At 31.8% G+C, this 26,123-nt stretch overlaps 1 protein-coding gene across 2 annotated transcripts; it reads right to left on the bottom strand.

Moving 5' to 3' along the window:
• Nucleotides 1-719: 719 nt before the first annotated feature.
• Nucleotides 720-22,582, bottom strand: LOC145303941 (nuclear hormone receptor HR96-like). 2 transcript variants are annotated; one of them, XM_080145609.1, is made up of 22 exons: nucleotides 22,523-22,582; nucleotides 21,548-21,590; nucleotides 14,561-14,637; nucleotides 14,073-14,153; nucleotides 13,026-13,059; nucleotides 12,856-12,921; nucleotides 8,770-8,867; nucleotides 8,299-8,530; nucleotides 7,906-8,011; nucleotides 7,406-7,612; nucleotides 6,961-7,033; nucleotides 6,548-6,637; nucleotides 6,154-6,252; nucleotides 5,534-5,635; nucleotides 4,696-4,786; nucleotides 4,060-4,143; nucleotides 3,655-3,743; nucleotides 3,233-3,294; nucleotides 2,682-2,746; nucleotides 2,186-2,270; nucleotides 1,873-1,916; nucleotides 720-1,247 (listed from the first exon to the last, which is right to left on the bottom strand). In XM_080145609.1, the coding sequence occupies exons 1-22, from the start codon at nucleotides 22,576-22,578 to the stop codon at nucleotides 1,173-1,175; spliced, it is 1,959 nt and encodes a 652-aa protein (XP_080001735.1). In that variant the 5' UTR covers nucleotides 22,579-22,582; the 3' UTR covers nucleotides 720-1,172. The 2 variants fall into 2 exon arrangements, with proteins under 2 accessions (XP_080001735.1, XP_080001734.1); XM_080145608.1 differs by having other exon boundaries at nucleotides 721-1,247; nucleotides 6,548-6,654; nucleotides 6,960-7,033.
• Between the last annotated feature and the right edge of the window lie 3,541 nt (nucleotides 22,583-26,123).

Here is a 26,123-nt window from a genome sequence, read left to right as displayed (position 1 = left end):
GTTGTATTGCAGGATTATATATCCATGTTATAAAAATTTTTACACATTGATTTGCTAAAATTTGTAGTCAAAGGACAGACATGCCCCAAGTGTATACAACTTCGTTTTTATAAATATACATCTTTCTTTGATAATCCAAAAGCGTATTTTTACCAAAAAAAATATAATCATGGATAAACTATGTATATAGGTTTTATTTTTATCAATTTGCAAAATTAATATCTTTGCAGAATAAAAAACGAAAAATCATGATTTTGTATTGTAATTTGTAAGTTTTTTTTCATTTTTTCCATATTACTTTTCTACAAAAGTTTTTAAGAACAATCCAGATAAACTGGTAGTGTCCATGTTAACCAAATTCTTCTGCTTTTTGAATCTTGACAAAAATGGTCAATTGACAATTTATTAATTTGTTTAGAAAGAAATCTTTAAAAGGATTTTGCATTTTAAAAACAAAAAGTAAAACAGCTAAAATTTTAAGTATAGCTTTAGTTTTATCTTAAAACATACATTATTAAGTTCTGGGATTGAAAGATTAATAAAAACAATTTTCTAATTTACCTCTGGAAAAAATAGATAAATTCAAATGACAACACTACCAAAAATGTAAAAATTTAATTGAAAATTCTAGGGGGAAAAATGCCAAGATTGTCAAAAGTTCATATTTGTGTTGTTGTACCAATGAGGAAGCATATACAATTAAATTAAATTCTTTATTAATTACTAGCGGCTACGCCCCTAGAGGCCTCTAGGGGCACTTGAGGAGGAGAGAGTCGAATTTGATAATTTAATTTCTTATTTTAGATTTTAAAAGAAAAAGTTTTAAAAAATTTACGTTTGACGTTTATTTTTCGTTGAACTCTCTTTCTAAAATTGGTAAATTTTTAAAAAATTTAATTTCTCTAGGGAGGGTGGTGGTACCCTCCCCCAAAATAGTTATAAACCTTCCCGGGACATATGAGAATCTACCCTGTTAAGGAGAACCCAATCGGTTCAGCGGTTAGCGAGATCCTTCGGTACACACAGACAGACAGACACACAGACAAACATCCTGTTACTTTAGTATAAGGATATTTCAAAACTGTTCATTTATGTAACAAAATTATCACGATTTAATGATGTAAAAATTAATAACAATATAACAAATTTTTAATTAAAACTATTATTGTTTCTCACTTAGCAGGATTGAGGTCAAATATTTCTCTGAGCAATGGTTCAATTTCTCTTGGGTCCATTTCCATAAATAGCTAAAAGAAAAATGAATATTATTTAATACAAGCATATTTTTTTCCTCTAAGGGCACACTTTGGAGGGGGGGGGGGTTGAGTGAAGGGTAGGGATTCCACCACAACTTTTAATTATATAGTTTTAAAAATAAAGTTTTTTTTAATATTTGGGAGAACATCTTTTTGTAGGGGTTATTTCTCTTTGGAGGGTGATGGTACCCTCCCCCCAAAAAAGTTATGAACCTCCCGTAACCTATGTGAAGCTGCATTGTAAAGGAGAACCAGTTCAGCAGTAAGCAAGATTCTATGGGACAGCCAGACATACATTTAAAGACTCTGTTAGTTGTATATAAGTATAAAGCTGACTTGCAATGATTTAGAAGGCTCTTCTATTAGATTTCATTATCATATTCCTAATTTTAGGGATGCCTAATCAGTGCCACACCAAACATCTAGTGTTAGTCATGCTATTTAAATTTTATAAATATTATGAAAAATTGTAAAGTACACCTGGTACTAAGCAGTAACTTAGTGTACTATTGTATGTACTGCTTGGTAAGACGGGGCGTAATCTGTCACTGAATAAATGTATTTTTTTATGACATTCTTCAGTTATGTGTTTAAAAAAGATAGATAAAATAATAACCTGTAAATGGGACTCATTTAGCTGACGTAGATGAAGTAATTTTCCTGCATATAAAAAATATTTTAATATTTTCATCTTTAATTTAAAACAATTCAGATATACTATTTTTATAGTTTTGTTTTGAAAATGGCTTAAAATCATAGCAATAAATCTAAAAATAGAATGGCTTAAAATCTTCACAGGAGCTATATGAAGCTTATCTTAAAGGGAGAAATCAATTGGTACAGTAGATATTGAGATCTTAAGCTTCATACAAATATCCTTACTACTTTGCATAATTCAAGATAATTAAAATTTTTTTAGGTTGACATACCTATAAGTTTCAAATAAGCATCAGTTGCTCCACATCCAGGAAATTTAGTCTCCAAATATCTTCGGAGTAGAAAGTAATAGCTATCCTAAAATAAAATTGTATTTATTTTGGTAGAAAGATGTTGTATATGGCTAAATCTTTAAGATTACTTAGGCTAGGATAGACTAAGAGTTAAAGTTTCCTATGCCTTACCTAGACTTTTATTTTTTACTAGAGGTTATGCCACCCCATATTAGATTTTAGTTTTAAAAAGAAAAAGTTAAAAACATTTTGGGGAAGATTTTTCTTGGGAGGGTAAAGGTATTCTTCCTCAAAATAGTTATAAATCTTCTCTAGACCTATTTATGCTACATTGCTAAGGAGAACCATATCGGTGCAAGATCCTTCAGTATACACAGACAGAGATACAGAAATCCTCTTACTTTAATTCAGGATTAGGCTAAGGAATCCCCTGCTAGCCTAAAAAATATTTTAGGATTTTATAAGCAGTATATACCTTCTCCATTTTAACAACATATTTGTGTATTAGATTTTTTCTATCATCAGAGAACAGAGCAATACCTGAATATTTAATAGATCCATTAGGAGTATCAAATTAGAGATAATTATAGCATTTATTTTTCATAGTTTTATCATAATTTATTAAAATAATTTAGAGAGCAGTCATTAAATATCCATCAAAGTTTACACTTCATAATAAACCATAGAAAAATATATAATATTGTAGGACGTCCCCACTTTATCCGGCTTGTAGAGTAGCTTCGCTCCTTAGCTCTAACCCTATTTTAGTTTTTAATTACCTCCCACTAGGGGCGGAGCTATTGTGTAGGTATAAATTTATTATTTTGTACAGCTGTGTAGCTAATTGTCAATTTTAATTATTTATTATGTTTTGTTCAACAGATTATTGTAGATAGTGGCCCCAGGTAGGAATTCTGTTTTTATCACATACTAAATATATTACCAAACCTAATTTCAGTAAAAATCCTTAAACAATTTAATGATAATATTGAAATTTAAATCCAAACATGATTTTTTTATAAATACCTGACAAGAGAAGCATTATAGTTTCATCATTCTTGAATTCAGGCGTAAAAGACGTTACAAACCTTAGCAGTAACAACATTTTCATAAATTTGTACATAGATATTAATAATCTTATTTCAGAGAAAAATTTACATTATATTGAAATTTATTGAAAATTTAATCACAAAATTTAAACTCTAAAGAATTCTAAAAGTAGATATTAGATGAGTTTTACCTAAAATTAATTTAGATAATGCATAAATTGAAAATAATATGACCTATATGAAAGGTAGATTAGGTTTTTCAATTTCATAATTAACATTTATGATTCATATTTGCAAAATTCATGAAAATACATAAAATCCTTATATGTAAGGTGAAATTTAATATAAAGTTTATATTTTATGAAAGGGGGAATTTTATATTAGAATTAAGAATCAGACCTCTGATGTTCTTCATAAAGGTTGATTCCATAGATACAGGTTTGTTTTAATACATTCATACTCAGCTCCTTTGGACGCATTCCTGGTAACTATAATAGATAGGCAGTTATACAATTTTCAATAATAGATTATTGAAATGATTGATTAATTGTTATTTATTACATCCTATTATAGACATAATTCTGCAAATTTTAAAATGAAAAATTATGAGAATACTTCCTGTTAGCCACTATTGGACAAAGGCCCATGCAAACAAATCTATTTATAGATATTATGATCTTTTTAATGTTTTGAAAAAAAAATTTTTAAATGCAGTTGTATATATGTTTTTATAGTATAGAACCAAAGTAGATATTTTTTCTCCATTTTGATGCCATACTAGAAAGCTTTTCAAACATTTTTTACCTGCCATACATTCCTCTCTGGGTTGTAGGTACAAACAGATCTTAGAAGCATTAATTCCAAACATCCTCCTTTCAACAGTGTAACCTACAAGAAATTGCCATTCTATAGAAACAACTTGAAAAATTAGTTAATTAAACATTTGATACTCTAATGTCAGAATAAAGAGAACAAAAATCTTATTATATGTTTTATGATCTATCAAAAAGTTGATAAAATTACAACTTAGAAATAATTAAGCTAAACTTATTTAAGCATTCAAACTTTGCTAAATTTTTTTACAAAAAAATTACTATATCTACCCTTATACAGTGAGCCTTGACTCGTATCGATGGAAATTTCATCGATACGAGTCAAGGCCTTAGGTTAGGTATTATCAAACTTTTATTAATCAAGGACTCAAAGGATTGCAGCAGTAATGCAATTTTAGGTAAGGGAAAATTTGTTTAACTCAATTTTGTGGTAAATGTTCTTTACTCTTTCCAATAGTTCTAATATTTATGTATATTTTATGATGAAGATTTTTTTCTATCTTTGATTTGAAGTCACATAAACTTTAAACATAGCATTTTTCTTAGCTAGGTAAAATATTATTTTCTAAAATTTATTTCAAAATAAATTTTAAGTATGATAATGTACCTGGTCTTCTTGACAAAGCCTGGAAAAAGAAGCAATTTGTTTAGCCATCTTGATTATCCTTTTAATTGCCAAGTTTGTTAGATTGATGACACTAGACAAAAGAAGAGAAGTAAATACTTATAGCAATTGACAAACTTATTTTCTATTATTATCCTAGGAATTAGCAAATGCTGACCAAGCTAAATTTGCTTGATTCACTTCACTAAGAGCTTTCCAAGAAAGAAGATCAAATTGAGGTTTAAAATGAAGGTTTTAGTGAAAAACTGATACTTTAAAATTTCAAGTAGAACAACATTACAGGATATTGGGAATATTAGAATGTTTTCCATGGTTTTGGGACTCAATAATTGATTGAATTCATTTTAAAAACATGAAGTCTGGGTACCAGGCAATTAAACAACTTGATGGAAGTAGTTTAGTTAATAGATAAATTAATCTATCAGCCAGGAAAAAAATTCTGCTGAAGCAAGAGCTTTCATACCAGGACAATCCGATGGCAAAAAGATTGGAGGGATACCAATGATAGATGTAAAGAACAGTTTTCTGTTGACTTTTTTTCTAAATGGCTTGCATCTCATTAAAAACAAAATAGTTCCAATTTTAATGAAGAACCCAAAAATTGAAATAAGATTGATACTTGGAAGGTGCTACACAGCAATAAAGGTACTAAGTCTCATAATTCTATTTACACAGCAAAGAGGAAGTGGGGAGACACTTTCAGTTGCTACAATTTGAACTGAAATGAGAGAAGCTTACACAATACTTTTTATAAATATTAAAAAATAAAGAATGTAGTTATTAAGTGATTAATTTTGATATTGCTTATATAATCATTTACCTAACCAGACTTGGTTCTAGCCTCATGGACTCTATGATTTCCTCTTCAGTCGCAACAAAAGGTTCTTCAAGAGATCTTGCAGCAATGCTTAGCTCGTTAATTCTGAATTTTTAACAAAACTATTACTAACAAAAGGTGCATTTTTTATATCAATTAGGTAGTATATATATAGACTAGGGGCACTAGAGAGGGCGGGGAGAGGTGGAAGTCAACACCCTTAAGAGGACGAAGTGTCTCAAAAATCAGCCATGGGACGTCATTAAAATGAAAGTGAGAAAGAAAATCCCTACAAAAGAGAAGGATAATCTCTCATTTTTATGACGTCACTTGGCTGATTTTTGGAGACACTTTGTACCCTACAAAAACCTACTTACAATTTTAGTTTTAACAGAAAAAAAACAATTTTGACAAGACGGATTTATCTAGGCAAGTTTGTTGAACCCTTCCCCAAAATAGTAATAAACATTCCAAGGACCTGTGAGAAGCCACACTGAGAACTAAATTGGTTCAACCGGTTGGCTAGATCCTTCAGTACAAACAGACACATAAGCAAATAAACAGACACCCTGTTACTTTTATATTAAAATGGCATGATTTATGTCAAAAATAAATAAACCAACCTGGCTTTTTCTCTGTCATTAAGTACAACTTGAAAACCATCATCCTTTATAAACTCAGTGTCTATAGCTTTCTCTATTATGGTTTTCATACTCCAAGTTCTGTAAAAGATAAATAGTATTGATTTATAGAAAGACTAGCAGGTTACCCCAAGGGGTATTTAAGGTGGGTGGATGCAACTTCCCCCCATCATGCTTCTCTTAATTTAGTTTCTCTTAGAAGAATTATGGTACCCTTTCCCAAAGTATTTTTAAACATAGGACCTTTGAGAAGCTACATTGTAAGGGAGAACCACATTGGTTAAGAGGTTTGAAAGATCATTTGGTACAAAAGGGCAAACTTCCAGACATACTGTTACTTTTAAATAAGGTTTGATCTATGATAGATATTAGTTACCTTTCAAACTCAAACATGTTTGAATCTGATTTCCTAGAGAGGTTGTGGCAGATATCAAATAGTTGGCTGCTTGTACATGGCTGTTCACTGGGTGGGAAAGGTCCACTAATTTAATCTCAATTCATTTCATATATTAAGAGAAGTTTGGTGAATTATTATTTTGATGTGAATATACAGAAAAACAAGGATGAAAACATCCATAAATTTAAATTTTGGAGCATGACTGACATATAGGATACTAGGTATAGGGAAACTTCACACAAAAATTCAGCTATCTATCTTAAATAACAGCTGAGAAAATAATATTTCTTTTGTAGAATTACAGACTGACAAATAAAGTGAATTATAGAGGAGCTTTACTACTAAAAAGAATAAAAAATCAAGTAAATATTAAGAAATTGAGTAAGTTCCTGCTTGATGATGTTGAAGGTATGATAGGTTTTATATTATGCTGAAATCCTGTTCCATTATTCATTGGATTCATTCCTGTAAATTTAACTTCATTAATGATTTATCCATATTGTTCAAAATTTACACAAAATTTCCCCTTTTTAAAAGTAACAGGATGTCTGTGTGTACAGAAGGATCTCTCTGCCCTCTGTACTGAAAGTGTTCTACTTTACAATTTAGCTTCTTATATGGCCAAGGAAGGTTTACAACTATTTAAGAGGATGATACCACCCCACTCTAAAGAGAAATTGTCTCTAGAATAAAAGTTACAACCCCCCATAAAAATTTCCATTGCGTTTTTTGTTTTAAAACTAAAATTTAATATGGGGAAGGGGTCACCTTCATGCCTCTCCCCCTAAAGTGCCTCGGTGTGCATCTAGGGCATAACTATTGGTAAATATACCATACCTGGGTATGCCTGAGTAGTTGGACATTTCATTGCCTGGGTTGAACACACAGGTTGGAATGATCTTCCACTAAGGACAGATTCCTGGTAATCCTGAATTGTTTTATTTGGAGCCAGAAATTGTGCAGCATTTACCCTGCCAACCAGTGGATCCTGTTGCTGTTCTTTTTCAGCAGGCATTGGTCTCCCAGAATAATTTAGCTTTTCAGCTGAAAGAAAAGTCATAATTTATAAATATTTGTAATAATATTTTGACTAAATAAAAAGTGTAATATTAAGTATAAAATAAAGATGACAAGTAAAAACAATCAAATAAACTAAAAATGTACTGAATTTTGGAAATTTTCAAATACTAGAAGCTGTAAATAATTTGGGTTAATCTGTATAGCTAAAGGTGAATGGAAAATTCTCTTAAAATATAATGCTAGACAATCCCTTTAGATTATTCTTCATTCCTGTAAATAATTGAAATAAACTAAAACAGCAATAGATAAAATTTAACCTGGTCCTGGTTCAGGGTAAGACTGATCATGAAACATAAAGGTCTTGTTGAGTGCAATGCCAGCTCTCATTGCCGCGGATTCAAAGTTGTCTGTAGTGGTAGTGCCCTGGCAAGTATATTTCATATGAATAAATATAAGGCTAGTTGAAAAATCTAATGATTGATCACTGAACGACTTAGTTTTCAATGTTAATATAAATTGGTATTGTAGTTTACTTTAAAGATAAAAATGTAAAATTATGAAGTTAGAACCATCTTTGATGGACAGGCTTTAATCCTCTAGTAAATTTTTGAGTTGGTTCATCACTGGTTCTTCTCCTTCAGCAAAGAATTTTCCAAACACAATTTGACAGTAACAAAATCCAGTGTATCAAAGAAAGAAACATGAAATACCTGGGGATGCTGGAATCTTCCATTTGACAGGAGCCCAGGCATTTCAGGTGTTACAACAGAATTATCCGGTCTTGAATTAACCAAACCTGGTTCTACTTTACTTGCAACACTCATGTCAGGCCTTGGAACATAAGGCTGGGTCACATTAGGTTGAGAAACCTGTCTTGACAGCATGGGAGTTATGTTATCATTGTTGAAACTATTAGTAGTAGTTCCATCCCAAGTCTGAGACCTAAATACAAAAAAATTGCACTCTTTATTCATCAATTTACAATATTCTGTTTTGTTGATTTGGCAAGGGGCAGATACCCAAAGAGGCATATATTCATTTTTCTGACAATAAAATAACACCTTTCTTGTTATCTGCATTCCCTCTTGTATTCCTCTTGTCCCTCAAAGATTTTGTATGTTCTTTGAAAATCCCTCTTGGCAAACCATGAGCATGACAATAATAAGAAGTTAACCACTGACCTTGGTGATGGTTTAGGAGAGCCAATAGATGATGCTACTGAATTCTGGTCCCAGGAAGATGTTGCCTCACAATGAACACTGTACTCAGAAGAGTCTTCCTAAAATAGATGATGCTATAGAAGCTGAGTCCCGGAAGATGTAGCCACACAATGGACACTGTACTTAGAAGAGTCTTCATAAAATAGATGATGCTATAGATGTCTGGTCCAAGTAAGATGTAGCCTCACAATGGACACTGTACTCAGAAGAGTCTTCCTAAAATAGATGATGCTATAGAAGCCTGGTCCAAGGAAGATGTAGCCTCACAATGAACACTGTACTCAGAATGGTCTTCCTAAGATAGATGATGCTATAGAAGCTTGGTCCAGGAAGATGTAGCCTCACAATGGACACTGTACTTAGAAGAGTCTTCATAAAATAGATGATGCTATAGAAGCCTGGTCCAAGTAAGATGTAGCCTCACAATGAACTCTGTACTCAGAAGAGTCTTCCTAAGATAGATGATGCTATAGAAGCTTGGTCCAAGTAAGATGTAGCCTCACAATGGACACTGTACTCAGAAGAGTCTTCCTAAAATAGATGATGCTACACACCCTGCCTTAGCCATTTAAAGGATAGAAAAAATTTACCATCAAAACGGACAATGCAGCGTTCAAATAGGACCTAGTGCCAAGTAGAATCCATTGAGCATGAAATCCTAGCTGCTCATTCTTGGCAGAAATTTCATTTTTAAGATTGAAGGTGAAAAACACTTAATTAACCCAATATACAAGGTAATTTTACTTTTAATATAGGAAGAAAAAATGTGTTTCTGTAAATTGTGCTCAATAGGATACTTTTGTGACACAAATAAAATCTTATTAATGTGAAATCAATAAAGCAGTTGTGATTTGACTCAAATTTAGTTAACTTGTCTTTGTGTTTTAATTGTTTTTTTTTTAATCTCAAACATTTGGGTATAGAATTCTTTGCAAATTGTGTATGTGCTAAAATAGAGATAATCTAGAAACGCACTTTCTAAATCAGCCAATAGGATAACTGGCGAAGAGAAATTTGGCTATTTTATTGGTTGTACAGATTTTTGCATTGAAGAGATGGAGAGTTTTCATTTTGTGTGCAAAATGTGTAAAAGAAAATATTTGCATTTCTTAGAATAAAGCTTTTTAAAGGTAAAACCCATTCTGTAAGAATTTCTTTCTTTCCTTGTTTAAAGTAGAGCATATAGGTATTAAAGCGTATATAATAAGTTAACTATGAATAGTTGCATTTCAAATTGTTGAAATTTCTTTGCTGTATTACTCAAATGGATCATCCATAACCAAACTAATCACAGGTTTTTGTCTTTTAGAATTTCAACAGATTACATGACCTGTTTGACAAACTAGTTATACTTTATGTATATGGCTAAGATATGATTTAAAGGTTTTTTGAATACTGTATGATAATCCACGGAGCTAATTTTCTTTTACTTTTAATAGTACTCTTTTAAAATGAAGATAGAAACTTAAGTCTGCCTTTCTTGAACAGGGAATCTTAGGCTTTAACACAAATCACTCGGCTTTGACAAGTTCAGATTGTATTGAATTTCTCCCAGAAATTCATGTTTATTAATGAAATTTTTAGCTTTAAAAGGTGTACCATGATAACCTTTTGAAACAAAAACGCTTAATTAAAGGGTTCTTTAACTATAAGACTTGCCTTTGCTGTACTGTGGCAATGTTTATCATGATTGAGATCTTCAGTGAATTTGATGTAAAAGATCAACATCTCTAAATGGTACTTAACATTGAGGATAGGGAAAGAACTTCTGGATGTCTGAGGAACTAAAGCAATCAAATTTATTTGTAATCAGACACTATCCAATAAAATTTAACTTACTTAGATCAAATATAAATCAAAAGTTGCTGTTTGATTCAACCATATCAGAAACAAGAACTTGTAGATTTTGTAGGTTGGGGCTTATTGCCATTAAACATACCAGTTTAAGGATCATTTTCCCAGCTAAAGTCTTGTGAAAATATAATATCACGCACTTAGAAGAATCTATAACTCCATCTATTGGGATTTATATTAGCACTCAGCACAGACCTTAGGTTTCACCAAAGCATCAAGTTTTTATTATTAAGCGGAGAGCTTTACAGCAGTTTAATATAGAAGAGAATTTGAAAAAAGAATTAGTTACATTTCACAAAGATACCTACCTTATTAATTGGTCTTCAATTTCATTAACATTGAAACTGATTTATTACAAATTATTACTTGGCAGTTTATTAGAATTATATAGAATATTATAGAAATATTAACCATACAGTTAAGTAATCCGATAACCTGTAGAGTCATATCTTAGCACTATAATCATCTAAAATATCTCTGGTCCTATACTTTTTCAGCTTAAAAGAGAAATTCCAGCAGACAAACACTTTTTTGTTATGTATGATCCATTCCAGTAATACAGCAAAGAAATTTTTCAACAATATGATTTCTAAAAAGCTAACTTTGTCTTAAGAAATGCAAAAAAAAATATCTATTTTCTGTCAAAATCTTTACACATTTCTACCAATAACTTAGCCAGATTGTTCTTCCATGGTTATTCTATTGGCTGATTTAGAGAGTATGTCTCTAAATTTTCTCTATTCTTAATAAGTAAACAATTCTATACCTTAATGTTTGATATTAAAAAGAAAACAATCAAAACACAAAGACAAGTTAACCAAATTTGAGTCAAATCACTACTGTTTCTTTGATTTTACATTAATAAGATTTTATTTGTGTCACAAAAGTACCCTATTGAGCAAAATTTACAAAAACACCTTTGTGCTTCCTGTATTAAAAGTAGAATTACCTTGTATATTGGGTGAATTGAGTGTTTTTCACCTTCAATCTTAAAAATGAAATTTCTGCCAAGAAGGAGCAGCTAGGATTTCATGCTCAATGGATTCTACTTGGCACTAGGTCCTATTTGAACGCTGCATTGTCCGTTTTGATGGTAAATTTTTCTATCCTTTAAATGGTTAAGGCAGGGTGTGGCTATAGAAGCTTAGTCCAAGGAAGATGCCGCCACACAGTGAACACTGCACAATTGTCCACAGCTTTGATTGAACATATATGTTATTATCTTATATGTTGTTACAGATGTACTTTGCGGTCTTGTATGAAGAAAAGGTATTATGGTATTACTTGGTATAACAAGGATAACAACATTCATAAAAGCAAACATTACAGACGTATGGACCGACGCTAGTTATAGCTAAGCTTTGCTTTTAAAAAGAATTTCTAGAGAGACAGATAAAAATTATTTGTAATGCTAAAAAAATGGTTAATGTGTATCTATAGCTAAAGACATACTGTATCCTCATAAAAAAGTTATAGAATGTCTGTCTGTAGCTAACTGCTAGATTGATATGGCCCTACTTTACATAGAAGCCTCTTATAGATCCAAGGAAAGTTTGTTTTCTATTTCTTGGGAGGTTACATCCACTCTTCCAAGAGAAATCGCCACTGGATGAGGAAGTAAAGGGGTGATTACATCCCAAATATTTTTCATTTTATCCCTCCCATGTACAATTTACCACTACCATGGGGATGCCGTAGGCACCCCCAATCATTTAGGAGGGGGTAATTACCCCTTCCAAAAAATTTTGGGGGGATGAATAGTGAATACCCCCCAATATAAAAAATCCATATTTATTTTTTGCGCTTTGTGCGCATTTTTACTACTAAATATTTAATGGTATTTCATAATTAGGTAGGTACCTTTTGACATTATTAAATTACCCCCCAAAATAATTTTACACCGGGGATAAATTTTTTTTTTTGGGGGGGGGGAATTTACCCCTGCCAACAGATTTCAGGGGTGGTAATTACCCCTTCCCCCCCCCAAGATAATTTTACCCCCGGCCAAAAATTTTTGGGGGGGCAAAAGAAATTGCAGCGCGCTTCGCGGGCCATTTTAATCCCTCCCCCTCCCAAAATAAAAAAGCTGGTACGCCCCTGCTGCAGTGATTGACTTAATCGCCCTTTCCTATCCTCAAGTATCCCTAGAAGCCTCAAAAGGCGTAACCACGGGTAACCAATAATTGAACAAACCTTAATAACTTGTGGATGTGACGAAGAAGAGGGCTGGGGGTCTTGAACTCTCACATTTTCTGATTCCTTTCAAAAACAAATTAGATATTAGGTTTACAATTAATTCAGCATTCATAATAATTTTAGCTTTCTTAAATCTTAATGAATAAAAATATATCAATTATATTAACCTGTTGTGATTGTGTTTTTCTAGATTTTCCTTGTCTAAATTAAAATTATATTTTAAATTTTTCTTCTAAATTTTTGTACTTTTGGTCTTTAATCACAATAAAAAAATTTGAAAAAGGAATTTGTTTTTTAAAAATTTTCAAAAATTTCACACACCACTCATGAGTAGCAAAGCCCCAAAAATTATTGAACGGACAAACAGACAAAGTGACTTATAGAACAGATGTTCAGTTGTCATAAAAAAGTAAGAAATAGAATTTGCAAAAACTCACAAAAAAATCACTAAACCTTTATAAAGATGCACCTATTTCATAGGAATCTTCAACAAATTTTCAGCTGTCTATCTTTAAATGCAGCTGAGAAAATCACATCTCCTCGATATCATTACAGACTGACTGACTAACAGATGAGCTGATGAAGACAAAGTGAATTATAGAGTATCCTTGCTACAAAAATGTTCTTGTTATTATGATAAAGAAAGATATGTCTTACAATTCAGGGAGTAAGGGAGGGGACAATGGGCAATTAATTCAATATAAGAGTTATCAAAGAAAGGGCATGAAATCCAGTTTAATCCAATAAATTTGTAGGAAATTATAAAGGGATTGTTAATTAAATAATAGATTTCCATAGCGTCATGTAAAGTGAAATCACAACTTGTTTTTGATGAAATATATTGAGGTTTTTTGTTGTGATTTTTATATTACAAGATAATTGGACCCGGCCAGCTGATAGCAAAAATATGACTGCCCCTTTTCATTCTGTTTATTTCCCTTGCCCCTTGCCCCCACCTCCCTTCTCCCCGTCTGCTACATTCCAAACTAACACAACGAGTGTTTATTTTCCTTGCCCCCACTTCCCTTATCCCTTCTCCCCGTCTGCAATATTCAAAACATACATAACGAGTAGCGGCATTTCATGCGCAAGTACCCAAACTCAGTCAGAAACTGCTAAATTCTTGCACATTCCCTTTAAGCCAGTACCCAAAGTCTGAGACTCCTAAAAATTGAATATTCGATCCATTGTCCCCTCCCTTACTCCCTGCTTACAATTTCTCATTAGAATGTTTTCGTTTTCTTGAAGTTTCAATTTTAATCAATTCTCGCTTTATTCCAACTTGAAAACATTTCCTAGTAAAAAATATGAAGTCATACAAATTATTTATCTGTTTATAGAGTAAAATTTATAAATTAGCATTTTTTACAAGATGGAAAAGCAAAAGAATGTATAAATATACAAGATGTTTATATATAACAGAGATCTTAAGAGATAAGACAATGGAAATGAATTGATAAAAATTCCCTAATGACAATAAACAACTTTACCCCTTCTGTAGATTAAAATTATTTGTTGACAAGATTTGACACTATTATAATAAATTTTAAGATAAAATCACAAAACCTTCCACAAATGTTTTAATTTTATAAGATTGTGGTATGACTGACGTGACGACATACCAACTTTTCTCTCATAGCAGTATGGACTAACGGACAGTGAATTTAGAGTAGCTTCGCTACTAAAAAAAAAAAATTTATACCTCTGCCTGCATTTTTGACAAAATTTTCTTGTCAACTTTTCAACCAAACAGTCATCGGCAAAATTACAGATTAATTCCTAAAAATTATAACTTTTAATCATATACTTTTTGTACAACTAGAGGCCTCTAGGGACATTTGAGGTAATGGGGGGGGGGGAGGGGTGGAAGAAGACCCTTTAGTTTAATTTTTAATTTTAAGGAGAAAGAAAGTTTGGGTTTTTTTGGTGCAAGAATTTTTTTTCTAGAGGGGCCTCCTCTTGGCACTGCGAATTTTAAAAGAAAAAAAGTTGACCCTTAAAATTCCACCTTGAAGTGATACTTTTCTAATAGTTTATAGTCCACTAAGTCGTAAGCAGTAAAAATTAAAATCCATTAAGTCCCTTCTAACGAGATATTGGCAACTTTTTACACACATTTTCGCAAACGGCAATTATTTCCTTTATTTGGAGTTTTGGTTAATAACATTTTCATAAAAGTTTTCAGTAATAATCATTTAAGATCCATTGTTGAGAAGAAATGATTGAAAAAGTGTGTTTCCATGCAAAATAAGCTTAAAATCTAATGATTTTAAAAATTAGCGATTTAATAGTAAAAAAAAAATATTTTTAACTTTTTGATAGCCTGAATATGTTTAATTTAGTTTTTTTATATAATCTATTCTTTAAAAAGACAGGCATATTCTTTCAGATTTGAAAAAAATTTAAAAAATTAAAAATCGGAATTAATCAAAATTAATCTATAGCCTTTAAAAAATACTTTTGATATTTTTAACCTATATAATCAATAAAATCAATGGAAAATAAAATATTTTTATAAAACAAACTTATGGAAAAGGTTTAAGATAACTTCATAAAAGTAGCATTTAAGTAGAATATTTTTCTTGTCTTTAAAAAAAATGCAAATTAAACATAGTTAACGACTATTTAATTAGCAAGAATGGTAATAAAATATTTCAATAACTGCTTAAACCTTTTTGTGGCAATGTTATTTACTTAAACAGAAATTCTATTTTGTCAGAATTATAAAAATAATGAAGTATTTTCAAAAAAGCTTGCAAAATAAACGTAATTTTATCAAACTTCCTCACAGTTTATAGAGGGTATTGTTGTAAAATGTTAATTATCAAAATAAAATCTTCAATTTACAACGTTTAAAACACCTAAAAGTAAATTCTAAGCAAAATTAGATTTATTTCCTAGATTTAGAGTAGCTGCGCTACTTAAAAAAACATCTAGTATTAAAACCAATCAGCTGATCAAATTGCTATAGACATTATTTGTTGGGTTGTTATTATCTGAAACATTTATTTTCTTTTTAATTCTAAAACGATGCTTGCCATGCTAAAAACGCTACGCCCCCAGCAATCATTATGGGCACTAGAATTTAATCCCCTCTATTTTTTAATTTAAGTTTTACAAAAAAAAAACAAGGACCACATCTGTTCAGCGGATAACAAGTTCCTTTGCTAGAGACAGATATACATACATCCCGTTATTTCCATATAAGGACTAGCGGCTACGTACCCTTAAATCCTCTAGGGACACTTGGGGATAGGAAGGGGAGGGGGGGGGGGGTGGAGAGTCGCAACTACACTTAAGATCATAGTTTTTCAAAAAATTTTAGAGGGTTATTTTTTGTTAGGAGCAATTTTTATATTGTGGAGGTACCCTTTCCCAAAATAGTTATAAACATGGCCAGGACATATGTATAAAAAGCTTTAATGTAAAGAAAAACCATATCTGTCTAGCAGTTAGCGAGATCCTTTGAGACAAATAGATAAATAGATATCATGTTACTGTTATATAAGGATAAAAATCAAAGACACCCAAGCTTTTTTGGGATTCAAATTAAAAAAAGAGTTATGCGACAGGTTTGTGGGTAAAATGATGCACGGAGTATCAAAATGCAGTTTCACACTAACTTGAAACTTATATTGTGGGATCAGAACAAAAATTTTAGTATTATTTTTTTATGAACATTCTTCTTATTAATATTTTTGACAAACTGAATTTGTGATATATTTTTATTCATGAAAGTACCCCCTTGCAAAAATTTCAAAACAAACTAACATGCTAAAATTTATTGGGTTATACTTTGATCATTGTCAAAATAAAACATTTATGACAACAACCATTAGTAGCAAAGCACAAAAAATCTTGTAATGGTCAAATGCACAAAGTGAGAGCAGATGTTAAGTTTTCTTAACAAATACAAATGAGAGGAGAGAATATGTAATATGTCTTTTGAAGCATGACCAACAGACAGACAAAAAGGTATTGTAAAGAATAAATGTCAAAAGAATCTTCACTGAATATTTCAGCTGTCTCCAATAAGACCTAAGAAAATTACATTTTCCCCTTAGTGTTACGGACTAACTAACACACAGAAAAAGTGAATTATAGAGTAGCTTCACCACTAAAGATTTGATTCTGAATAGTATTAGCTCAAACACCCCCTCACTCCTAAACAAAGCAGCTTCACATTGCTGAAATCTAATATGAATTATCATAAACATTAACAGTCCTTTTAAAGAAGATTGTAATTATAGAGTAGCAGCACTTAACTACTTAACTATAATTAAAGAAGAAAGTTATTTGTAGATACAAATATATTTAAATATGCTCTGATGAAAATTCAATTGTAGCTCTCATTAGAAAATAAAATATTAATAAAAAATAAAATAAAGGCAGCCATTAGTAATATTTAAGTAAAAAAGGACCTAAAAACAAAGGTTGTTAAATAAAAGGATGAAGAAAGCGAAAATTTACTTTGACTCACTTATAGTCGGAAATTCATTATCAAACAGGGGACATACACATAAATTTTAAGACCCCTAGCTCTAATAATGGCTCAGATAATAGGGGAGGGGGCGTCGAACACCACCACCTCACCCCCGACCGATAAAGATGCGGCAAGGGGCCCGACTGTTAAGAATTAAGTAAATTATACAATATGACATTTAGTCAAATTTCAAACAAATATTTTTTCATTAATTCATTTATAAAAATCAATATTATAAATATGAACTCACAAAGAGACGTTGTATGTTATCATAATACATTTAGTCTGCTATGTAAAACAAAACAAATTTTTTTCTTCTTTCATTGCAGGGATGATTCTGGTACAAAAAAAAACAAAAAATAATAAATTATTTTTAATTTAATTTGATATTACCGTACAATATTTTTTTATATACATAATTTAAGAAATATATTCATAACATCTTCACCTGTCATAAAGACGACATATAAAATCAACATCCTGATAAGGATATTAAAGTTTATGTTAAAAATTTTCAAATTCATTTTATGCTTAAGAAGGAACGAGAAGGAATTGAATCTCAACATTAACTTGTTATTTTGCTTGTATATTTATCATATTTGTTTACAGTTTATTGGTAAAGTTTGGTAACAGTGGCGTGCGAAGCACTTTGTCTAGGGGGGGGGCATTTTGAAGATTTTCTAAAATTTTGCCCCCCCATAAATCAAAGTGCCCCGGGTGGGCACTTTGCTTTAGGGGGGGGCATTTTGATTATATATACTAATTTTAAATAAGGGCGTTTTAAGGGCTGGGATTATTTGATTATGAGCCTTCTAGTACTTATCCCTTCTTCCCCATCCCTTCCCCCATCCCTATTTCCCATTTATATCCCCCATCTCTTCCCCCCCAACCCATCTCTTCTCCCCCATCCCTTCTCCCCACCCTGCAATGACCGAAGGGAAGGGAGCTAGAAAGCATCTTTGAAAAAAAGTACAGACGATTATTTAACCTTCCCCCCCCCCCACCACAAAACATTTTTTATGGGTGGAAGGAGATGTTATAAAATCTCAGCAGGAAGGATGAATAACCCCTTTTAAACAAAATTGGGGGGGGGGGAGATAAAAACACTCATTTGGAAATAATTTACCAAAAATTAACCTAATATGTAAAACTTTTTTTTTAAATATTATAATTCACAAAGAAATTTATCGTACCATAAAAACCAAAGATATAAAGAACTATGTAAAAAATAAAATAAAAATACTTGTCCTTCCATCTACAGATATAAAAATCTATAGAAATATGGAAAACTTTGGGGTATAGTCTCTTTTGTGGCAACGCCTCAAAATATTTTCATAGTAGCTTTCAATAGGTTATTTTAGGTTAAGTTAGGTCAGGTGATTTCCCCGCAGGGTTAGGCAATTGGCCCCGCAGGAGCTATTAATAGGGGAAAGCTACTGTGAAAATACGACGAAATGCACCTTAAAAGGCAATGTCACAAAAGGGACTATACCCGAAATTTAAAAGATATAAAAATAGCCAAAATGTCCTGAAAAGCAGTCCGACATCCATGAATTTTTAATAGTTAATTATACTCCATAATGATGGGAATGTTAACATAAAGTTTTAGCCTTCTATCTTTAATTGCAGTTTAAAAAATCACATTTCCCCCTTAGCATTATGTACTGACAGCCATAGTAAATTATAGAGAAGCTAAAAAGTCATATCAACATATCCAACCTTTATTAAATGGCACTTTAAAACTCTGTTAATTTTTCATTAAGTGGTGTTTCCAAGGATTTATAAGGGCGGTGTGTGAAGCGCACCTAAAAATATTTACTCCCCCTTTGAACTAAAATCAATTAAAGACAACAAGAGTGGCGTATTTTATCAAGTTAGGAATATAGAGTGTAGTTAGTTTTAAGGGTTTTTAATGAAAATTGCCATAAAAAAACATGTCTTTTTGTAAGGGTATGTACACAAAAACAAGGATGACAACATCCATAAAAGCGAAGCACTGAAACGGTAGGACAAACGAACATTAACACTTGTATAATGTCTGAACTGAATAATCAGAATATAAAAGTATAAGAGTCGAAGCAAAATTGTAAGTAAATTTGTTGAAAAACTGCTTGATACAGGATAATGTTTATGGACATACTTACATTCTTATGACTTGATTATAGTGTTGCTTCGCTTATAATATTGTACTTTGTTGTCCCAGAAATCAATATACCAAAAATCAGATCAAACGGATATTTAGATCACATAAAAATTTGTTGTTAAAAAAGTAGCAAAATCAACATGTTTAAAATGGACGTGCGGACATTCTGGTAATGATTATAGAGTTGCTACGCTTTCTAAATCGTTTCTAACTACTAAAGGAATCATCATGCAAAGTTTGCAAAGGACAATTCTAACATGCCTAAATTAACGAACAAAAGCTATCTATCTCGGACGGACCGACCCTAGTTATAGAAAAGCTTCGCTTTTAAAAATGATAAACTTATCCTAAAAATAATATGACATCATATATAGTTATTCATTTAGACAGACATAGAGTGTTGAGAAAAAGGCTTAGATAAATATCAACGCTGTTTCTTTTTTATATAAAATAACTTTTTGATTAAATATTTGTTGTTTTTATAATGTTTTTATAGAAAAAAAAACAAAATATACAATGTGATAAAAAGCAGAAACCATTTGGAAGTGCGCGAAGCGCAAATTTTTTTCTTCAAATATGCAGGGAGGGAGAGGTTTTTGGGCTATTTATTACACTAGTCCCCAATATTTCATATAAAATTTTTTTATTTGTTGGCTCAACAACTTTGGGGACTTTAATGGAATTTTGATTGGTTGGTTAATTAAGTCGAGTTTCCATACATTTCATCCACTAATTGTAATCTATATAAGGGGTAATTTTGTGTATCATCATTGGGGATGTACAAAATTTCTTTGGTAAAAAGTTTATATTATACAAAATAAAATACTTCCTATTACCTGGTTTGTTATGTTCAGTGAAAAAAGATTATATCCTAATTTCTATAAATGAATAGTAACTGTCTGTTTGGCGCGAAGCGTAAAAAATTTTTTTTGGGAGTATTTCTTGCTCTTTTTTTTGGAAACTGGGATAGTTTTGCTTTTTGTAGGGTAGGGGGCAAAAAGGGGCATTTTTGTTGACCAGGGGGGGGCAAAATGGGGCATTTTTCAACATTTAGGGGGGGGGCAGGGGGGGCGGTGGCTAGGGGGGGGCAATGGGGGGCGTTTTGGTCGCTAGGGGGGGGGCGATTGCCCCAAATGCCCCCTTCGGTTTGCACGCCACTGTTTGGTAATACTTTATTTCGAGTCTATCATGCAGTGTTGGGTTCAGCAGTATGATAGACATCCTGTAAATTTATGTACTTTTTGTAAATAAAAACATTGTTCCCTATGAATAAGCAAAATCATTGTGTTCACATTTTTGTAAATATTTATGTCAGCAAATTTGTGTATCTTTTGCTTATGAAATATGCTCTATTATTGTACAGGCTTTTCATATATTTAGGTGCAACCTTTATTTTCAATGAATGACACTTTAAAATAAAATATATTCAATAAAAATAAGGAAAGTAAAAACTTTTGCAGTTGCAAATAATAATAGTTAATGTGATGTATTAAAAAATCCTATATTACTTTTTCCTATACTAGCGGCTTCGCCCCTAGATGCCTCTGGGGAGGGGGTTGTAAATTTGTTAATTTTAGTTTTAAAAGCAAACTTTTTTTATTTGGATACTTTCTATTGGGGGGTTGGCAATACTTTTCCCCAAAAAATTTATAACCGTCCTAGAACCTATGAGAAGCTTCACTATTAAGGAGAACCATGTCAGTTTAGTGGTTAGCGATATCTTCCTTTAAATACAGACTGACCCACAGACATAGATCCTGTTACTTTTATTAAGGGATCTTGTTTGTAACAATTTTAAAATAAATTATTTAATATTTTTTCTCGTATTCATTCGAATCCGGTGGATAGGAACCGGTTCTCATGAATACGAAAAACTATGCCTAGCATCGTATTATATCCAGTTTTCTACGAATATAGAATTGTACAATCATAAGATTTAAACTAGTTTTTTTAGCCGGTGCCTCCGGCACCTCGGGGCTAAAAAAACTAGTTTTAATCTTATAATTGTACATTCTATTTCCGCGGAAAGCCGTTTATAATACGATACGAGAAATAACTATTACCTTATTAGCATTTCTTCTAAAAAATGCTTTACAACTTTCGCAACTGAAAATAATAAAAAATTATCAAAACATTATATTACAAGAACAAAAATAATCTTAGAAGTTCAAGTTTAGTATATTTTAGGTCAATATCTAGGACAGTTTCCCTTCAAGTTACCACATTAACCCCGCCCCCTCACATTTACGCTACAGAAGGGGTAATTTTGTGGATAATCATTGGCGATTTACATTGATTTATTGTCCATTGTCTTATCCCTTTAGATACCCGCTAGGAAACAGATAATTTCATTGGAATGATATAAATCTCAACCTAACCGATTTTAGGATCTAAAGTTACAAACATAGAATAACTTGATACATTTTTATTTGCTTATATTAGTGGCTACCCCCTAGCATCTACCGTCTCTGTATGCAAAGGGGTAAGAGGGGCTAAACAGTTACTCTTAACCATTTAAAGACTAAAATCTGAAAATAAAATGGCCGAAAACCACCAAAGGACATATGTAAAACTAACCTAAGATTGAGAACCTAATCGGTTTAGTAGTTATTGAGATCTTAAGCTTTGGACAAAAAATCTGTAGTACTTTATATAATACTAGCTGTTGCGCCCCTAGCATCTAGGTGTTCTTTATTCGAAGGGATATGGAGGGATAAAAATAACCTAAAACCATACCTACGGTACTTAATGAAAAAATTAAATAGCCTAAAACCATCTCAAGGCCTATAAGAAGCTTCACTTTAAAGGAGAACCATATCGGTTAAGCGGTTAGCGAAATACTTCACTACAGACAAAAAAAGCTTACTTCTTTATATAATAGGAAGATGAAACATTATAATCATTAGTGCAGTGGCGTTCACAGTGATTCACGAGGAGGGTTTGAAACATCTAATATCTTGTGTGTATGTGTGTGTTATTTTTTTAAGGGGGGGGGGGAGGGTGTTGACACCCACTCACACACCCTTTTTGAGTATTACCTGATGACTCCAAAATTATTGCCATTAGCCTGATCACCACAAATTCGACATTCCATTTTTTTATCTAAGGGATTTAGCAACAATTAGTACAAAACTTTATTGGTTATAATTAACTTTGTCCTTCTACCCGTCTGTCCGTTTTTTATTAAAGTTTCGTGATTTTTTATCATTCTTAATCTTTTATTCGTATATCCATCTTTTGTTCTTTTCATGGCCACTAAACTTGGTGTCCAATCGTCAATCAGTGTTCTTTTGTGCTTCGCTACCTATGAATGCTGTTATCTTGTACATTTATATTGATAACAGAAATTAAAACCAAAATTTAGGTTACACACAATATCATATTGTTTTAAATTGCCATTGACTGTCTTTCAGTCCGCAAACCTTTGTTGATAAACGGTTGATTTTTTAAAAATATTTGGTGAAGATTTACTATATATTCCATTGAGCATTCAAGTATATAATTCACTTGTCCGTCGGTCTGTCAGTTATAATACAAAAATAAATAGTATGCACTGTTTCATCTAACTTGTCACTTGTAACTGTAACTTGTCACTAATAAATACTGCAGATATATTTTTTCTCGTATTCATTCGAATCCGGTGGATAGGAACCGGTTCTCATCCATTCGAAAAAAACTATGTCTAGCATCGTATTATATCCAGCTTTTTACGAATATAAAAATGTACAATCATTAGATTAAAACCAGTTTTTTTAGACGGTGCCTTCGGCAACTCGGGGCTAAAAAACTAGTTTTAATCTTATAATTGTACATTCTATATCCGCGTAAAGCTGTTTATAATACGATGCGAGAAATAACTATTCTTAGCTTCAACTTTCTGTTATAAAATTATGAACAAAATTTATTAAATGATAAATTATGATACAAATAAAACTCTGAGTTCAACTTTTATTGTTTTAATAGTGTTTCACCTGTTTATCTTTCACTAAAATTTACTATTATTATTTAACTTGATTTAAAAGATTGTTAATCAATATTTGAACAACTGAAGAAAATTTATATTTATTGCTAAGGCCCAAAGTTAATACATATTTAAGTTTAATAATTAAGAAGTATTTCTTTGATGTAATTAATAATAATTATAGCAAATATTGAAAAAAATGTGTTTACTGTAAGATTGGGGTAATATTTATACTACCATTAAATAATATTGAAAATCGATTTTTATATAAGTAAACTAACGGATACGCCCCTAGTTCCTAGAAGCCTCTTTGGATGGGGGAGTATACCTTTCCCCACTATCAATTTTTGGTTTGAAAAGAAAAAGGTGAGGAAAAAATTTGTCTTGTGTGAGTGGTGGTACCCTCCACTATAGCTAAATAGCTATAAACCTTATGAGAACCTATGAGAAGCAGCATTTAAAGTAAAATCATAACGGTTCAGTGGTTAGCAGGATCATTTGGTACATACAGTCAGACATCTAGTGACTTTTATACTCCTTGGCTTGAAATGGCTTAGTTAGCTACTAAAAATAAAAATTTATTTTTAGAGATTTATGAAACTATTGTATCTTACGTGCTGCACTATTTATTTATCTATGCAATACATAATTCGCTAAATTTAAATCTTAAAAGGAGGTTGTTTTTAAAAGCCTCCCAAATGTTTAAACAGTAGAGATAAGTTTAAAAAGTGTCTCATACACACCTGCATCTGTTAGTGTGCTATTGTTTCTGCAAAATTGTAAATAAAACTGCAGGGATTTCATAAAAACTAAATAATTTAGAGAGTTTTTAGTCAAGAGATTTAATACAGTTTCCGCTTTATTAAAGTGATGTATTTGGACAATATGAAGAAAAAAAATATTATGCTGAAGTAATTAAACACAAAATCTTTTACATATATTTTTCTGAGATATAAACAGAAATAATTCAATGAAACAGAGGTGTACATAAGGAGGATAATTTCATAATCCAGGCAAAATTAGGGGGATAGATACACCCCCTAGATGTGCATCCCTTTAAATCACTCTACACCGCCCCCCCCCCTTGAATTTTTGAACTTTTTAAATGTTGATATAGAGGGCAGATATCTACGGGTAGAATACACCCCCTGAACCTAAAATAAGACACTCTTATAACAATAAATTTATGGTATATATGTATAACAAGATAACTACCTGGATCCCTTTGTTAATGACCTTTTTCGTCTGCTAGCAAATTGCTTTCTGATCTTTTGTAGCGACTTGGCTGTGTTAATATTCCCGGTGTTTCGAACCAATAAATCCCCAATAAGTCCCCCAAATTGTTAAGATAACAAATAAGAGAACGTTTTTTTAAAAAAAAAAAAGAACTTTAGGACCTAGTGTAGTTAATATTCCAATGTCCTCCCCATTCCCTGTTATAATCAAAAAAGTTGTTTCCTTGTGTGCAGATTCTTTTGTGGTGTAATTTATGTTTAATTTGTCTGGAAAACTTAGTCTACATAGTTTTTCCCCCACAGAAAAGAAGAAAAGAATGGTAGCCGTTCGTTTTTCAAAATATTCTGCTTAAAAAAGAACCTAGCATTTAAAGTGAGCATCCACTAAGCAATAAAGTTGCATTTAGTGACCTTATTCATTAATAGTCGGCCCCCTTCCAAACGTACAAAAGACATTTATAACAACTTTGTGGATATTGAACTTTGCTTTTATTTAGCTCATACCAATAACGAAATTAATTCGGAAATAAATCACGAAACCTATACGTGTTTTTCAGCTGTCGTTGTGGGGCAACACATCAGGGAGTAAGGGAGGGGACAATGGATTGAATATTCAATTTTTAGTAGTCTCAGACTTTGGGTACTGGCTTAAAGGGAATGTGCAAGAATTTAGCAGTTTCTGACTAAGTTTGGGTACTAGCGCATAAAATGCCGCTACTCGTTGTTTTAGTTTTAAATCTAGCAGACAGAGAGTTGGGAATACACGGCCCCCCATCCATATTCTATTTCAATCCCCTCTCCTCTCATCTCTCTTTTTTAAGCACGCGATAGGAAAAGGGAGAAGTGAGGTGGGGGCATGGGGCAAGGGAAATAAACTGGATAAAAAGGGGCAGGCTGGCGTATTAGTTCATATCTTTGCCCAGCCAGCCAGCAGTTGGCTGGGTCCAATAATCTTGTAAGATAAAAATCGCACATTAAAACCTCAATATATTTCATCAAAAACAAGATGTGATTTCGCTTTGCATGATTTTTTTCTTAGTTTATAATTTTCTTAATTTAATGAACAAACCCTTTACAATTTCCTCCAAATTTTATGGATTAGTGTGGATTTCATGGCCTGTCTTTGAAAACTCTTAAATTGAATTAATTGCCCATTGTCCCCTCCCTTACTCCCTGGCAACACATCGTAAAACTGACGACCTCTCCATTTGCCCCCCAAATACTATTTTAGATTATTTCGCTTGTTGGTTATACCTTCTTCCTGGCTTTTATTGAAAACTGTTTCTCTAAAAACAAACATTTTATTCTCAGATAGATAAATAACCGAATGTAGAAATGGCTAATTATTTCCCAACATGTAAATTTTACTCCTAGTGTAAAAATGTTAAGGGGGAGGGGTATTCAAATTCCCTTATATTCCCTGTTTCATTGTCCTATCCCTTA

Source organism: Acartia tonsa, chromosome 13 (assembly GCF_053477335.1).
Source record: "Acartia tonsa isolate MP-2025a chromosome 13, ASM5347733v1, whole genome shotgun sequence".
NCBI classification, from domain to species: domain Eukaryota; kingdom Metazoa; phylum Arthropoda; class Copepoda; order Calanoida; family Acartiidae; genus Acartia; species Acartia tonsa.
The sequence above is the reverse complement of the archived record's forward strand: the minus strand, read 5'-3'. Positions and strand labels throughout refer to the sequence as shown.

Bases quoted from the DNA above. Each gene is read 5' to 3' on its own strand.
- LOC145303941 (XM_080145608.1), bottom strand. From the start codon at position 22,578: ATGGAATGTCGAATTTGTGGTGATCAGGCTAATGGCAATAATTTTGGA. The intron at 8,531-8,769 runs GTCAGTGGTTAA...TTTTGTATTTAG, and splicing joins TCTCCTAAACCATCACCAAG to GTCTCAGACTTGGGATGGAA. The intron at 3,744-4,059 runs GTAAAAAATGTT...TATCTATTATAG, and splicing joins CAGAGAGGAATGTATGGCAG to TTACCAGGAATGCGTCCAAA.